Genomic DNA, 15,574 nt, shown 5'->3' with positions numbered 1-15,574 from the left:
CTCCCGGCCGCGCCGCCTCCCGGCCCGCAGCTCCCAAGGCTTCTGCCCTGCCCAGATGTCTCCCCACGTCCGGGCAAGGCAACCGCGGAAGGAAAGAGCGTTTCCTGCGCGCCCCCAGAAGACAGGGCCGACCTGTACCACGGAGGGCTGGCTGGACCGCCGTCTCTCTCCCGCCGCGCTACCTCACATTATCACAATCGCTTCCAGGGACCGACCTGCCTTCCCTACGTGCAATGTTACGGGCTTCACTTAGCAACTTCTGAAGTGTCCTGGGCTCGTTTCACATCTGCATTTGCACAGTACGAAAGAAAACGTCTGTTTATAGGACGACTTTATTTTATACACATTTACCTACAAAATATACAGCAGCTAAAAATAATGGAAGGGCAGGAGAAAGAATTACTGGAAATAATAGAAGATCGTTTTTAATGTCTCAACTGACTTTAAAAGGAATAAAAAAAAGGAATATTGGTTAAGCCAATAGGTTCCCTTTAAGGGGCAGTCTTGCTTGTAGTTATGGGTTATTAAACTTGCAGTGGCTTTGCAGTCTTAGTCAATTAAAGGAGCTTGAAACAATTAAAAAGGCACCTTGAACACTTAAACTCTTTAAACTATTTACAGTGCTAACTATTCAAGAAGTTACACTTTACGCATATAACATGCGCATCTTGTTTTTAATACTTGAAATAAATTCTGTTATTTTGTGGCACTCTCCATAATTCACCAAATAATTTGTATCTGAAGTTATTTCCAATACTAGTCTCATATTCTGACTATCACAGACTAAAAATCCACTCAATAGTCTTGGGGAATTAAGGTACAGTACAATCTTACAATCTGGAGGATGCAAGCATATTCAAGACAATTTAAAAATATTAAAATCTGATTAAAACAGCAGTGTCGTGAACCAGATCAAACAATGAGCTATGTATAACCACAGTGAAAGTGTCTGGTGCACTATAGGTACAGTTTGACAAATGAGATCCTCTGTCTATTTGTAAAGTTCTTAGACAACACGACCAGTTTTCTCCAGCACAGGCAGACAGGCAGCCTTTCTGCAAGCCTTTTAGCCAGTTCCAAAAATAGTGACCAGGAAACACGGACAGCTGTAATGAGTAAGTGTGCTAACAAAAAGTCATGGAAATGGTAAGTGATCCTTACAATACTGTTCAGGAGAACAACAACAACAACAACAAAAATCCATACAGCAAAATATTACTCTTTTTCTCTGAACATTGGCATTGATCTGCTATTTACAATAGTTTACAAAGACACATAACACAAATGAGGTTTGATTTTCAAGTTCAACTTTCTAACCAGTTAACATACTTCACCTGCATGCTTTGTTCTAGCTGAAGTAAAAAAGTGACACTAACACTGAAAAAAGAGGTAATCAGAAGTAGCAAGAGCACTGATAATATGGTAACAAAGAATTTGGATAAATATTCAAGAAAGTAATATTGCACACTTTCACTGTCAACTGTATAAGACTTTTGCTCCTAGGCAATGACAACCAGTCCTGTTTGGTTTTTGCTGTCATACTACCTGGAAAAAAAGGTCATTTTTGGTTTCCATGGCAGTGGAAAAAACTGAAGGAAGATGACCCTTATTGAACATGAGGCCTAGGTTTCAGAATTAGTTTTCCAGTCTGCAAAACAGAAAAGGAAAATAAAGTTTAGACCCTGAAAATTTTGTCTAACAATAATACTTTGAGTTCAATACTACAGGCTAAGCTTAAAATGACACACGGAACAATACTGAGTATTCTACATTCCACTTACACAGACACATTTTTTGTTAAAGTCTGTGTATGTGTGCGTGTATATACACACATAGGCGTTTACACACTGTACAGAGAAAAAGACTTGTGCATTTTTTTATTTATTTACATCTTTTTTAAAAAACGTTTAGGCAATGAGCTGCGAACACTTACATCATCACAGGACATGTTATATTCTGCCAAAACAGTTCGACATCGGGCTGCTATACTGCATGGCTTGCATCAAGGAAAATAGCTAACACTTCTACACACTCTAAGTCAAAACAGAAAAAGCAACTTTGACAGAGGCTTCAATAACAGCAGTCACTACCACATTTAACCTGACAAAGACGATCGAAGGATACATTGATGGTGCCACCACTCTTTTATGTATTCCAGCAAAGAACAAGCCTATTAGGGTAATACAGCTAATTGTGAAAAACGGATGGTTCCAAAGTGATGTGAAAAATGACACCTAGGAAAGAAGTCAGATTAGTTCCAGGATAGACTTTCTAAAATATACAGAAAGTTGGTGTCTAGTCACTTGATTCAAAGCATATTGCTCTTAAACATGTCTGTGTACTTGTGAACAATTCTTTAGAGAAGCGGTCTATTAGTAGCATTTTTCCAGGCATTGTCCCAATATGTACTCCATAACAGTTCCAGAGAGCTTGAGAACTTAACTGAAAACATTCTCCCACTTTCACAGAATGCTTTAATTAAAACAGACAACGGAACGAAATATTTTTTAAGAACCAGATCAGATTATACATCTACTACCGAAACCTAATGGTCTTCTACCTAAAGTTTATCCATTTGACAATGACTGCTTTGGGCGACTTTGCAGATAAAATTGAGGCTCCTAGACAAAAACAAAAAACGACATCGCACAGTGGTCTATGACATTGGTTTGCCTGTGTTATTCTCAATTTAGTTTTTATTATTCACAATCACGTCACGTGAGCTTTATAAGCTATCTAAGGGTTGGTCTCCAGTGCTGTTGTCCTAGAAATACTGCCCCAGAAATCAGAACAAATGCTGCTGCCTCATGGTTTTGACTACACTTTAGATAGCACCTACGTGGCTCTATCCTTGCCATGTTAAGTGCCCAGGTACAAAACCCATCTTTAGCCTTGCGATCTTCAAGATACTGTAACATCTGACTATAGCACTGGACTTACTGTACAGATTACTACAATTCTACTGCAACACCAAGTTCGGAAACAGATTACATTCAGGATCAGCATGATCTTTACCTTTTGCGTCTCAGGGTCTATTAACCAGTTCCAAGCACCAGTTGCCGTGCAGACGGATACCACTATCAGAATCACTGATAAAGAAAAGAACGAGAGTCATAAGCAGCATAACTCCCTCATAGCAAAAGGCATTTATCCTTCATTAGAAACTTTAAGCGTTTATTTCTTCTCCCACTTCTGAAGGGGGAACAACCTCTGCTTGGAAGGTAGAGATGAAAACAGGCAAAGAAAATTTCTGTTCTAAACAGCAAAGATTCTGTATAAGTTTCCAGGACAGGACAAACAGGTACCAAAAACTAAGTTCTGCCAAGTGAAAACATCCCAATGCTTCAAAGAAATGAAAGTTTCTAAAATAACAGAGCTAGTAAAAAAATATACAAGCTGGAAGACTGGAATAAGAGTTGCACCAAACGTTCTTCTTCAGTCTGAAATTTGAGCTCGTATATTCTGGGCCACAGAAATGCAAAGCCATTACATTTCAGAGCAGAACTAAAGCTTCTGTCCTGATCGCTGTTCAATATAGGAAAAGCCTGAAGAATTAGCACCAACAGTTTAAGTTGAACATCTACAGTCTTTTATGCTTTCTCCATCAACACACTTATTAACAAAGAAAGCTGACAGAGAACAAAACAACATTTAAACAACAGTTACAAGGTATGTTATCATTAGCACATAAAGACTAACAAAAACTTCTACGCATCCTGAATGGCTAGGAAGAATAATCAGTTCACTATCAATGAAAAATGCTAGAGATAAATAGAGTAACACAAGATACCAGACTGACCTAGAGACTTGAGGTGGGGGACAGTGCAAAGAGGAAGGCAAAAGAAACAAACAAAAAAAAATCAGAAAAATACATAAAGGTACAGAAAGCTTAAATACCTATAAAACCTTACAACTTTCGTTGCAAGTTTGGCGGCTCTTAGTGTTTTTCACAAAGCCTGAAGTTTTGCATAGAGGTAAAATGTTTTACTAGGGCAAATGAAGAAAAAAAAGGAAAAGAACAAATAGGAAAGCCAAAATCCAGATTTCAGCCTTCAAACACATGGAATCTTGATCTCGCTTTTCAAACTCTGGCTAGAATATTAGTTTTAAACAACATATCTGCAAGGACAACTATACAAGCCACTTTTCACATCATGAGACATAAAATAACTCCTTTAATTTTTTGCAAGCTTTTCAAACGGTCAAATTTATGTTTAGCCGGTGGTGGGAATGCTCATTGGGACCCACTACATTGCTTCCAGACAACAACCAGGCAAGTATTAACAACGCTTGTCATGCTGCTTTGCCATTGTTTACTAGCCTGTTTTATTTTAGCTCTAAGTTAACACATTAGAAGCTTCCTGCAGTATGTATGTGCCTGTGCACATGCCAAAGAAACTGTAAAAAGATTTTAAGCACGAATTTTTGTTAGGGTAAACATAAACGAAAGGCATACATGAAAAATGAAAAACACTTATCAAAGAGACAATCTTATTCATCCCTTAGAACATTAAACTTACTTCTCCAACGTCCTGTAGCTGGTTGTAAACATGCAATATATTCAGTAAGTCTTCTTTCAAAGGCTTTGAGATCTGAGGAGAACGTATATCAGGCACGATTAGATCTTCATGTGTTTAGCCCAGCTTTAGTGTAAAAGTTGCAAGGAATTCACTTGCTCCATTATGCACACCCATCTCAAACAGAAAGAAAGTGAGAAAACCAACTCTCTGATCATTCAAATGACATAAAGGTAAAGTCAGAGCAGCTTTGCACAAATCCAGCTAGAGAGTGTAATGATGAAGTTGCACTAAATGCAAGAAACAGTCCTACTTATGAAAGAAAAAATATATATAATGACAGAATCCAAAGACGTCATACATCACTTGTTCTTTAATAATACCTAGACGTAGATTTAGAATAGCTTAAATAGCCCCTCCGCAACGGGAAACATGTCATACTTCTGAGTATTAAGTATATCAGGAAGCTATTAAAGTTCTATTAACTACACACTGGTGAAAAAGAGTTTCATTGTTTGCAAGCTGTTCAAGGGATTATTTGCAGCAGCGTGGCCTTGATGACTTTGCTATTTACCACAAACCTGGTATGCCACCTGCCATTAGAAATAAATTAAAAAAAGAAAACCACACACAGCAGACACCAGGCCAAAGATCTTCCACTTTTGTTTTTTCTCCTTCAAACAAATCTCTGCATAGGGCTTTTTTTTTTCCTCTTATTGGTATCATTTTTTAAGACCTTCCTATTTAAATTGCTGCTAATTCCAAGCAGCATTTCAAGTTCATCGTCCTAATTCATTTACAACATTAGCCAACCACGTTTGTCTACAAGGAGCTGTTTTATCTGCGTTAGATCTAAGCATCTGCTTAATGAGGTCAATATTTGACAATATGCTGGTGAAAGCTAAAATTCTACCTGGATTAAAGCTTTTATTGGCATAAAAATACAGGCCTTCAAATCAAGTGCTTCAGTTAGCGCAACTGTTGGAAATGTTTTCTTTCAGCTCCTAACTATTGCCAAATTATTTAAACTACCTTCACAAATCAATTAGAGGAGATTAGAAGACATATATCTATTACAACGGTCACTGAGCCAGTTTTCCACATTTTAACTTTATTCCTAACGGGTTTGCAGGTGAATTCAGAGGGGAAAACCGCAGCACCTTGACCTTACCCACACCGCAGCTAACTACCTTTCACTGCTGCCAGCAGCCCGGCAGTCAGGGCCAGGAGCCGGGGCTGTCGGCTCCCTCCGCTCCTGCGCCCGCCGCGCCGAGGCGTTTAAGCCTCTGCCGGGGTTTTTTGGACACTGAAGCACCGCTCAGGCCCTCGGCACCCTGCCCCGCAGCCGAGCCCGCGGCCCTGCGCTGCGCGCCGCGGGGCCCCGTCCCGGCACGAAGGGCGGAGCAGGGCAGCGCCGCGGGTGCCGGGGCCTCACGGGCCGCCTCGCCCCGCGGAGCGCGCTGGGGCAGCCCGGCACCCTCCGCCCGCGGCCGCCCCACTCACCCTCGGCCTGCTCCAGCGAGTTCATGGCGGCCGCAGGGGGCGGGCGGGCACCCAGCACCGCCCGCCCGCCGCTGGCCCCGCCCCGCCTCCCTCAACAACGCCGCGCCCCACTGGCCAACCCGCCCCCTCAACACGCCCCTCCCCAGCAAGCGCAGCTCTCACTGGCTGCCGCGGGCAAGGGGGCGGGGGCGGCCGGCCCGCCATTAGAAGGCGGCCGCGGCGGGAGGCGCAGATGCTGGAGCGGGTCTGTGGCGGGCGGGCCGGCGCGGCGCTCCGCCTCGGTCCGCGGTGGTGCGGAGAGCGGGACGAGTGGCTGTGCCTGGGGCCCGGGCTCCTCGGGCGGCGGCGGCGGAGCCCTGCGGCGCGGGGGGAGGAGGTCCCGGTGCAGGCCTGGCCCCCTCCGGTCCGCTCCTGCCGCCGGCCTGGGCCCGTCGCGGGGCCTGACGAGTTGGTTGTAAGCCCTCCGCTTTCAGCGTTAAAGGTAACAGTGTGGGAGCAGGGCTGCCGAGAAAGCCGGGCCAAACCGTTGGGCGTCGGACGGGGGCCTTGAGGCGTGTTTGCTCTACGTTGCCGAGGAGTACTGGCTCCTGCAGACGCTAGCCGCAAGTGAAAGCTGCGTTGGTGCCTCTTGGTGCTGTTACTTAAGAATGGGCTGCCGAAACTGGCTACTTTTCTCTCTAGTCCGGTGGTTTTGTCTCCATCTGCTGGTAGAAAGTCATATTACTAATTTGGAATAACGTTCTTTTTTTAAAAAACAGTGACGAAATAATAGAGGTACTTAGATTGTCCTCAGCCCTGTTGTGTCGGGTGCCTGAACTAAATCTGGCTCATCTCGGTTGCTCTTTGGCAGTGTTTAGTATGTAAAGGATGCTTATATCCACCAGAGCAAGTGACCAAAAACAATGTTTAAAAGCTGGTGGCATGGGGGGGATAGGGCTTTTCATACCTTGGAAGTCTCTTTTAAAACATGTGGGTCAGCAGTAGTGAAGCCTAGACCCTCACTGTTTCCTGCTGTGCCACCGAAGGTACAAAGGTAACCTGTGTGTTCCTTTTTGTGAACAAAATTTTCCTCTGTTACAAAGTAACTTCATCAATGTCCTGGGACCAAAAAATCTATGCATTGTTGTCTCTGTCTTGGCTCACTAGTGTTGGAGGCTGGATTGACCCTTTGTGGTTGTCAAAGGGACGCACTCTATGCTTCTGAAGGAATTTTTCAATGAGTATAGAGGATGCGGAGGGTGGTATGCAGAGGGGTGGCAGTCCCCTCCTTCCACTGCTGACCTCCCTCTCCTCTTCCCCAGCCTGTCTGCCACCTCTCCTGTTCCCTTCTGTTCTCCCCATTTACACTTACTGTGTCGTACTGAGCCTGATCATTGTTAAATTGATGCTTTCCATTAAACAAGAGATACCAAATGTTTTACTGAGATCTAGGCACAGTATTTCTTTTGCCTGGAAAACAGGCTGTCAAAGTTAGGCTCGTTTCATAAAAGCAAGCCATGTTTAGTAAACTTGTTATGCTTATGTAATACCTGTTTACTTTTGTGGGTTTCTGGGGGTTTGGTTTTTTCCAAGCTTTATTCAAAAGCATTGCACTTCATTGAAAGCTGACACAGGGAATGTGGCTTTTGCGGCAGCACTGCTCCCCCTCCCAAGATGTGCAGTGAGGGAAGGAAGGCAGCCCTGGTGCTGTGGGTGCAGGAGGAGAAGGTGGGCCTGGCCCTGGTGCCTGGCTTGGAGGGGGAAGGGGGGGCCTGGAACTGAGGTCTCCACCCTGATGGCTGAGCTGGTCTCAGTGCCCTGAGGTGCTAATGGGGTAGGAGCTCTGAGCAGTTAGTTCAGGGGAGCGAGCTAATTGTGGCTGAAGGCTGCTGAGGTCAGGCTGTAATGTATAGGCTGTTTTTGTAGTTGGTTTGTGCAGGTTTTATGCTGCAGACAAAACTGATTTTTTTTTTTTGTTCCCTGTGGAAGGTGCCAAATCTCCGGCCTTACTTTTTTTTCCTCCCTCCTGAATGCCTAGTGGCAACTGATATTGAATGCATGAGAAGAAAGAATAATGCATGCCATCCTTGTGCATGCGAATGCTTCTGTGGTGCATTCTGTAGTGATAACTGGCATTATGCAGCTCCCATCTGTTCTGTTTATAACAACTTTTATATGAATAGGCAGAGCAGTAGAATCAGCTGCTTTATCTATAGTGCAGTTTTTTGAAGTTATTGGGGGAATTCTGAAATAAAGGACAAATGGAATAAAGTAAGAATTCCACTGGAGACTTATCTACTAATGAATTAATCATGTTGACATCTTCCACAGATTCCGGAGGAAAAAATCTAACAATTTATTGTATGAATATAAAAGCTGAAGACTGCATTCACTCAGGCTGTAATTATAATTGACTCTGCTTATTGTGAGTAATACATGTGGAACAGGTGCAGCCCTGTATTTTACAGGGGGGAGAGTTCTTCCCTTGTCCTTCCTTTGAAGACTGCTTATGTGTTTCATTCAGTGGTTGTTTCTAGGAAGGTACATAAGCAGTTCTCAGCAGTGAAAGCAGTGCTCACAGAAGATTGCCTGGATTCTGGAACTCAACAAGTTAGTCTCTTTTGCCCATATCAGTCTTAAGTCTTTACTGCAATATGGAACTGTCAGAAGGAAAGGTAGGGAGCGTTCCCCCTCCAGCACTTTTCTGACTAGATGACATTGCTGCAAGTAGAGAAATGCAGGTTTGGTTTTCATGGCATTTTCATGACAGTTTTGTCATTCCTGGTCACTTATTCAGCTTTATTTTCCAGTGATATTAGTTTTGGTACATATGCCGTATGTAGTTATGTGAAATCGTTTGATTTTGTGTGACTTCTGTTTGTTCAACAATGAAGATGCATTTTATTTAGACAAGTCTAGAGAAGTGGTTTTACTGAACCACTTCCTGTGAGAGACAGGAGAAGGAGGCAAGAGATACTTGGAAGCAAGATGTAATTTACACGTGGGCAAGTTATCTTGGTTTGGGAGTCTTAGTTTGGATTAATTTACCTGGCTTACTAAGGTAACAAATAAGAATTGGAATTGGTAACCAGGCTGAGAGCTTGTTAGACACCTTAATTCACTGGAAGTCTCCTGTTAACCTTAAGGTACAAGTAAGAAACTTGGTAAGTTTTGTGCTGCTAGCCTCTAGAAGCAATCACTGAAAGCTGTAGTACTGCCAGGGACTGGCTGTGGGTATGATATCTCTCCTTTCAGGGAGCATGGACTGAGTGTTATCTACATGTTAAGACACTCTGAAAGAGAAATCGGTAGAAGTCCAAAACAAGCTCCTTGAGTCTTAAAGCAGTAATAACAAAACATGCATGTATGTGTGCATGGGGAAAGATTTCCTGTTTTATCTGGGCTCTTAAGTCTCTAATAAATACAGAAGTTATTCAGGCAGTCTACATGCTAGTATGTGCAAGCTGATGTGCAGTCATCCTATTGGACCTGGTCAATTCATATAGCAGATCTGGGCTTTGTTTTGAGGTGGTACTTAAACTAGAGTGAGTCATGAGGTGTCAAATATTAAAACATGCTCTTTGTACACCTGCCCCCTCCTGGTCAGGGTTGGTTACTTGCTGCAGATTTGACCATTTCAACTTGAAAGTTTTATTTCCTGTGGCAGCTGTTGACAATGTTGTGTTGCCAAGCAGTTTGGAAAGTGATAAAATAGCCTGAGACTTAAAAAACTTGTCCTAGCTTTGCAGTAAGCACTGAAATACAGGGACTTGAAAGAGTGATTGCTTTATTTTTTGCAATGAATAACTTGAGTGCTTACCTCCAGGAGAAGTGTTTAGGCTATGGATTCAGTCTTCTCTTTTGCTGCAGACGGTTAAGAATCTAAGAGATGTAGGATTTAAGAAATAGCCTCAGTGTCTTTTCTGTTGCTTGGCTTAGGGGACTTGGTTAATGTGTAGCTTGTGCTGCACGCCATTTTAAAATCCCATTTTCAAGCACCTAGCTCTCCTGAGCTTTAGCATTCTAGTGGTGTTTTAAAAATGTTTCCCCAGTTTGGGGAAAAAAGTCAATGCTATGTTTTGGTAACCTTGACCTATGATGACATTTATTTATAGGAAAAGAGGTATTGAGTTCAAAAACCTGTTGAATTCTTTTGTTGATAACTAGCTTAAAATGTTTCAAGGCAGTTAGCTATATTTTTTCCATGAAAATATATTTTGTAGTCACTTGTTCTCATTGTTGTCAAGTTTTATCACAAAGTGGATGGTTTTTAAAAGTTTTTATATGTAAAGACTACAAGGAAGACCAAAATTCATGATCAAGTTATTCCAGCCTAAGAGCTTGCAATGATTTATTTAGGAATCCTTCTACAGCGTGGGGTCCTAACTGTCAATGCTTTGTAGAATTAAAACTTAAAGTTATTAAAAGTTATTGCTTTGGTGATGACCCACTGAAGGTTGCATAAATTCTCTTTGCCTTTATGAGCCCAGTTCATTATAGTTTTGCCTAGTAGCAATGTGAAGACAATCAATCACTGGTATTTAGAATTATAAGCTGCATTGGAAGGCTGAGAACCTCACTGCTAATTTTCTCATTACTGGTAAAGACTATAGGAGGTATCAGCACTAGCATATTTCACTAAATCAAAAGACTGGAGTCTGGGAAGAGGTTAGAGTGACATAGATGGTATCTTCCTTACTATAACTGTACTCTTGCAGGTGGTGGAACCTTAAATTAATGAGACCCAAGACAGATGCTACTTTGAAAAATGGAGTGCAGTGCACCAGGAATCTGTACTTTCCGCTAGGCTATTTATACTTCCAAGAGTTTATCCTCTCTTATCTAGCTATTAGATTTACTTCTGATCAGATACAAATATTTGAAAGAATGTTTTTTCTCAGACTTTGATAATTTGTGGCATGTAAATGCTGAGCCTACATTGGAAACAAAAAATTCAAAGAGCAATGAGAATTGACCTGTGAGATATTAAAGTCAATTGTGATTCCTTATTGATTGTAATGTAGAATTTCTTGGGCAGTTCAAAATGCTTTTGTTTTCCTATTTGTTTTTTTCTCTTCACTTAGCTTTTACTCTGCTCTGTACAATACCATTAACTGGAAACTCGTTAAGGTAAATGAGACAAGACAAAGTAACTGTCATCATGCTAACGTTATGATGTGAATAAATTCTTTCTTAGGGCTAGTCCATCTGTTAATAGTCCCTGATACTATTTTCTGACAACACTTGTGAAGCCTTAAAATTAACTGCCTAAGCAAAAATGCTTAGAGTACACTTGCATTGCTTTATAATGCAGAGTTTATTGGAAGAAACGTACTTTATCAGCCTAGAATGGTATCTCAGGTATCTCTTTTTGAGGTACAAGGGATGTATCTTTTTGGGCTTAGCATCTTTGGTATCTATTTCTGGTTCTCACAGCTGTACTTTGAGCATAATGTGAGAGCATCTGTTAGCAGCATCTGCTATCAGAGATAATTTGGATAGGTCACTTGTTTCTTGGTTTCCTTGCATTTCGTCTCCTGCTTATTTTCCTCTACCCAATCTCTCCCTCCTGAGGCAGCATATTACTTCAGAGATGCTGGGTTAACACTTAAAGCTGTCAAAGTTAGTCTTTTTAAACTCATCAATCTTATTTTTATAAATCAGTTTGTTTATTGTAGTAACTACATTCCAAGTTTGAAGATTATTCTAACTTTCATTTCCTGATAGGAGGGTAGTGTTTATACTTTATATTCCTTTCTAGAAAGATTTTGGGAGCTATAATCTGACCGAGAAACTGTCCTTTTTTCTTTTCATCTCATTTTCCCTGAGAACTGTTGTTTATCCAAAGAGCTACAGTATTTTTTGGTAAGGACAAAAAGGACTCCGTATTCAAGACTTCTTGTTTTGGCCATCAAAGTTATTCTAATCAGAATAACTTTTCTTTGTTGCTTTTTTGTATTAGCCCAATAGAAAACCTTTTAAGGTTTGTCCTGGAAGACCAGCTTTCTCAAATAGCAGCATCTTCAGTAGAAAATAAACTTTTGTTGAACGTCTGAACAAAATTCACAAGACCATTTCTATGTAATACATAGTTGTTGTAGGAATATATAATTTCTATGTCTTAGTGCAGTAGAATATTCAGTTTCTCTTCAGAGAATTAGTTTCTCTTCACCACATGGAATGTGGTGATAACTTTTGGCTTGAGATATTAACAAATGTTTTAACAAATGTTTTAATTTCAGTTATCTGTAATGCTAATTCATCTTCCTCTGCTGTTTTTCTGGAAATTGAGTGGGGTTTGCATGTGTTCTGAGGTACTTAGGACAGCAGTTATTATTGTTGAGTATGAAACAGTTTATAAAAAAGCGAGTTTGTCTCAGTCCTAGGTGTTTGTTCTGTTTGCTTCTCCTAAACTTGTTCTCTTTTTTAGATGCTCTCCTTAGATGTTAGGCATATATCAAAGTAAATAAAACTCCCTCAGCTAGTTCTTGTTCTTCATGTTTCTTGTACTATTATGATAGAGTTGTTTTTCAGTCTTGAATCATTATGTGTATTTGACTTCCCCATTTCTAGTCCTTATTTTGTTCCTAAGTAAAGCCTTTTCAGGCTCCTGTTCCTCAAGCTTTCTCATACTTTCATATTCAATTTCCAGAAAGCTAATGGGGAAGACATGTATTTTTTTTTTTTTAGAGGTGCATTAGTACTTCAAATGACTTTCCTCATATGATAATATTGTGGAACTAGTGACAAAGCTACAGTCTTCTATTGACTCTCAGGTAGAAAGCTGAGTTTAGAAGGATGTTTAGAATGATTTCTTTGATTTATGACAAAGATATTACATGATAGACTCACAGGAAAAACAAACTATTATTAACAATGTAGAGAATCTAAGACTGAAAGCTAAACTTGTTTCTCACCTTTTGGATATAGAAGTGTCATCTTAATCCTGGTAGGCCAACCTTATGAGGCGCAGTGAGACTGTTCTAATTCACCTAATCTTTCTTGGTGTGCCTGTCCCCCTCTCCTTCCCCAGGTGGCAGCTGCCCCTGAGTATTGTAGACCAAAAGCATTGATACCAACTGTGCTGGGTGCAAAGTGCAGCAGGGCAGGCTGTGGTGTGTCACAGCTCCGCTCATGGCTGGCAGCAACTTGAATGTTAGCATCTGATCACTTGCTTGAATCCCTGCTCATGCAGGCTGCCTTGTGCGAGACTGGCCCAATGTGATCAAGGTACAAGATATGCATTCAGCTGCCTCCTTGTTCTGTATTCATAATGTTTGGTACTACTTTTACAAAGTAGAAAATAATTCCAAGCCTAGGTGGTACTCATTGAAAAGGAAAACAAAAAGCACACAAGTCTGATGTGGTTCATTAGCGTATCTTATATTACTCTTTCCCTTAGCTGCTTCCGAAAGAGCTTGTTCTGAAATAACACTGCTGATCCCTTCTGTGTTAGGTGAGCTTTCATTGGTCTTCTCTCTACAGTATTTCAGTTACATTGTGGAAGCATAATTTCCACGTTATCCACATTCCTGCATTCTCCATTGTGGGAGATAATTTCTCTTGAGGTGTTTGGTCAATCATCTTTCTGGTTAAGGAAAATACAATGTTCCTAGGTAAAATGTGGAAACTAAGTAGGTTCTGTCTGAATTATTTGTTCTTAGCTTAGGTTATCAGTACCTTAAAACCAGGGCTATATATGTTTGTTTTTGTAAATATGTGTGTTGAGTCATCTCCCTGTGCACCATCTCTTGGTAAAGGCCAAAATAAGTAAGTATGTACAAGTTTGGGTCTTATGTCAAGCTAAGGATATAACTTAAGTTATATAAGTAATAAGTAAGGTCAAGCTTAGATACTGTAATGCCAAAAATATGCTTAACTTAAAAGGCAAGTGTTGTACAAGTGCTACACATTAATTTGGTCAGCAAATAGAGGAAATATTAATATAAGTCACTTTCAATCCTGTGGCTTGCTGATCCTTAACAAAGGAGCTTCCTGCTTTATTTTCCCTTGAATAAAAGGTTTAAATGAATGAAAAGCTTTAGAAGGATCTTGGGAAGCAAAATGCTTGCCTTAAAATGTCCCACTGGTGTTGCAAACTTTTGCAATGACTGATGCAATGTATTTTTTCTTTTTTTAGACTTTCTTTAAACAGTGACAGGAGGAGCTGGCTGAACTGCCTTACATAAGCATTATATGCCTTATCATAAGGCCTTCATTAAGGTAGGCAAAACCTTACAAGCAAATATTCCCTGTTCCTGTCTCCCTAGAGTTTCTTAATGAAAGAGTGGTAAAGGAGAAGTAGTACATTGCTTTTAAATCTTTCCCAGCAAACATAATTATAAAACATGTTAAGTGTGCTTATTTTATTGTAGTGTTACACTTTGGATTATTTTATTTTTAGTGACTCTTTGGATAACAGGCTTTTCTGATAACATATACCTAATCTCAGATTCTTGCGTCATTCAGTGTAAATCCTTACAAATCATATCGGAAGAGTCATTCTTTCCAAGGTGGTTATTTAGATGACTTTGGTGATCTGAATAGGTAAGCACTCTCTGTAGCATAAATACAAATTGGAAAATATTTTAGTGCTATAATAGAAACTTACATTAATTTGCTTTAGTTTTCATCTGAGCATGTGAAATTTGATATTTCTTATGTATTTTTAGTATCTTGTCCCTTGAAGCCTACCAAGTTCTTGACTCTGCTCTTCAGAGATTGAATTGCAAGGCATTGGCTCTCTGTTAAAGGTAACCTGAAATTATCTGAAGTCTGTAGAAAGGAGAGTGGATGTTCTTCAGGCAGTCTTGATGGAGCTTTTGTAATGATCTGAAGCCACAACTTTTATGGCTTACAGATTCAACTCAAAGTACTTGATTTTTAAAATGTTGACTGTGTGTTTTTCTTGTAATGTATGCATGCATATTGTATGTATTCTGGAGTTGTTCTGCAGTTCTTGAGCATTTTGTATTTGTAGTTGCCTGTTTCCTTTAATTTTTTCCTCTCTCCTAGTGGTAGGGAAAAAGGCTCTTCACTAGAAATGGAATCTAGTTGTATAGAAAACACTGACCGTGCAAGCAGCTCTCTGAAAATGATTATTTTCTAATTTTTCATTTCTCATGAACTGTACTTCTAAAAATAAATTTAAAGAAAAGTCCTCAAGACTTTTCACCCCTACCTCTGAGATCAAGCTCTGAGTACTATTTCATGTTATTAATTTACGATGTATTCATCTACTTCAGAAAAAGGTTGGAGTAGGATTAAATTATGTGGTCCTTCAAGAAACTTTGTGGTTAGTGATTCTCAGGATAACAGTGAAGCTTTTAAATAACTCACTAGTAGTTTATTAGAGAAGAATAAATGAAAGCAATGCCCAGCTTGACAGGTATATCATTGTACTGAGTGTAAAATGTAACTTACATTTGACCTGATTTTAACAGGTCAGCCTTCTATTTGCAACTTGATCTCTCACCTTTGATATGAAGTATTTTTCTTTTGGCTTTACATCTTTAAATGGGTTCACTTGAATCAGACTGTCACTCAAAATTTAACTCTAAATGTAAGAAAAGCCC

At 40.3% G+C, this 15,574-nt stretch overlaps 1 protein-coding gene across 2 annotated transcripts; it reads right to left on the bottom strand.

Moving 5' to 3' along the window:
* Positions 1–145: 145 nt before the first annotated feature.
* CNEP1R1 (CTD nuclear envelope phosphatase 1 regulatory subunit 1) lies at positions 146–6,123 on the bottom strand. 2 transcript variants are annotated; one of them, XR_011143173.1, is made up of 7 exons: positions 6,021–6,123; positions 4,521–4,592; positions 3,016–3,089; positions 2,125–2,234; positions 1,934–1,988; positions 1,546–1,648; positions 146–286 (listed from the first exon to the last, which is right to left on the bottom strand). XR_011143173.1 is itself a non-coding variant. In XM_068955512.1 (6 exons), the coding sequence occupies exons 1-6, from the start codon at positions 6,043–6,045 to the stop codon at positions 1,607–1,609; spliced, it is 378 nt and encodes a 125-aa protein (XP_068811613.1). In that variant the 5' UTR covers positions 6,046–6,123; the 3' UTR covers positions 315–1,606. The 2 variants fall into 2 exon arrangements, 1 of the variants encoding a protein (XP_068811613.1); XM_068955512.1 differs by lacking the exon at positions 146–286 and having other exon boundaries at positions 315–1,648.
* Positions 6,124–15,574: the final 9,451 nt, after the last annotated feature.

This window comes from Struthio camelus, chromosome 10 (genome assembly GCF_040807025.1).
Source record: "Struthio camelus isolate bStrCam1 chromosome 10, bStrCam1.hap1, whole genome shotgun sequence".
In the NCBI taxonomy this organism is placed as follows: Eukaryota; Metazoa; Chordata; class Aves; order Struthioniformes; family Struthionidae; genus Struthio; species Struthio camelus.
The sequence above is the reverse complement of the archived record's forward strand: the minus strand, read 5'-3'. Positions and strand labels throughout refer to the sequence as shown.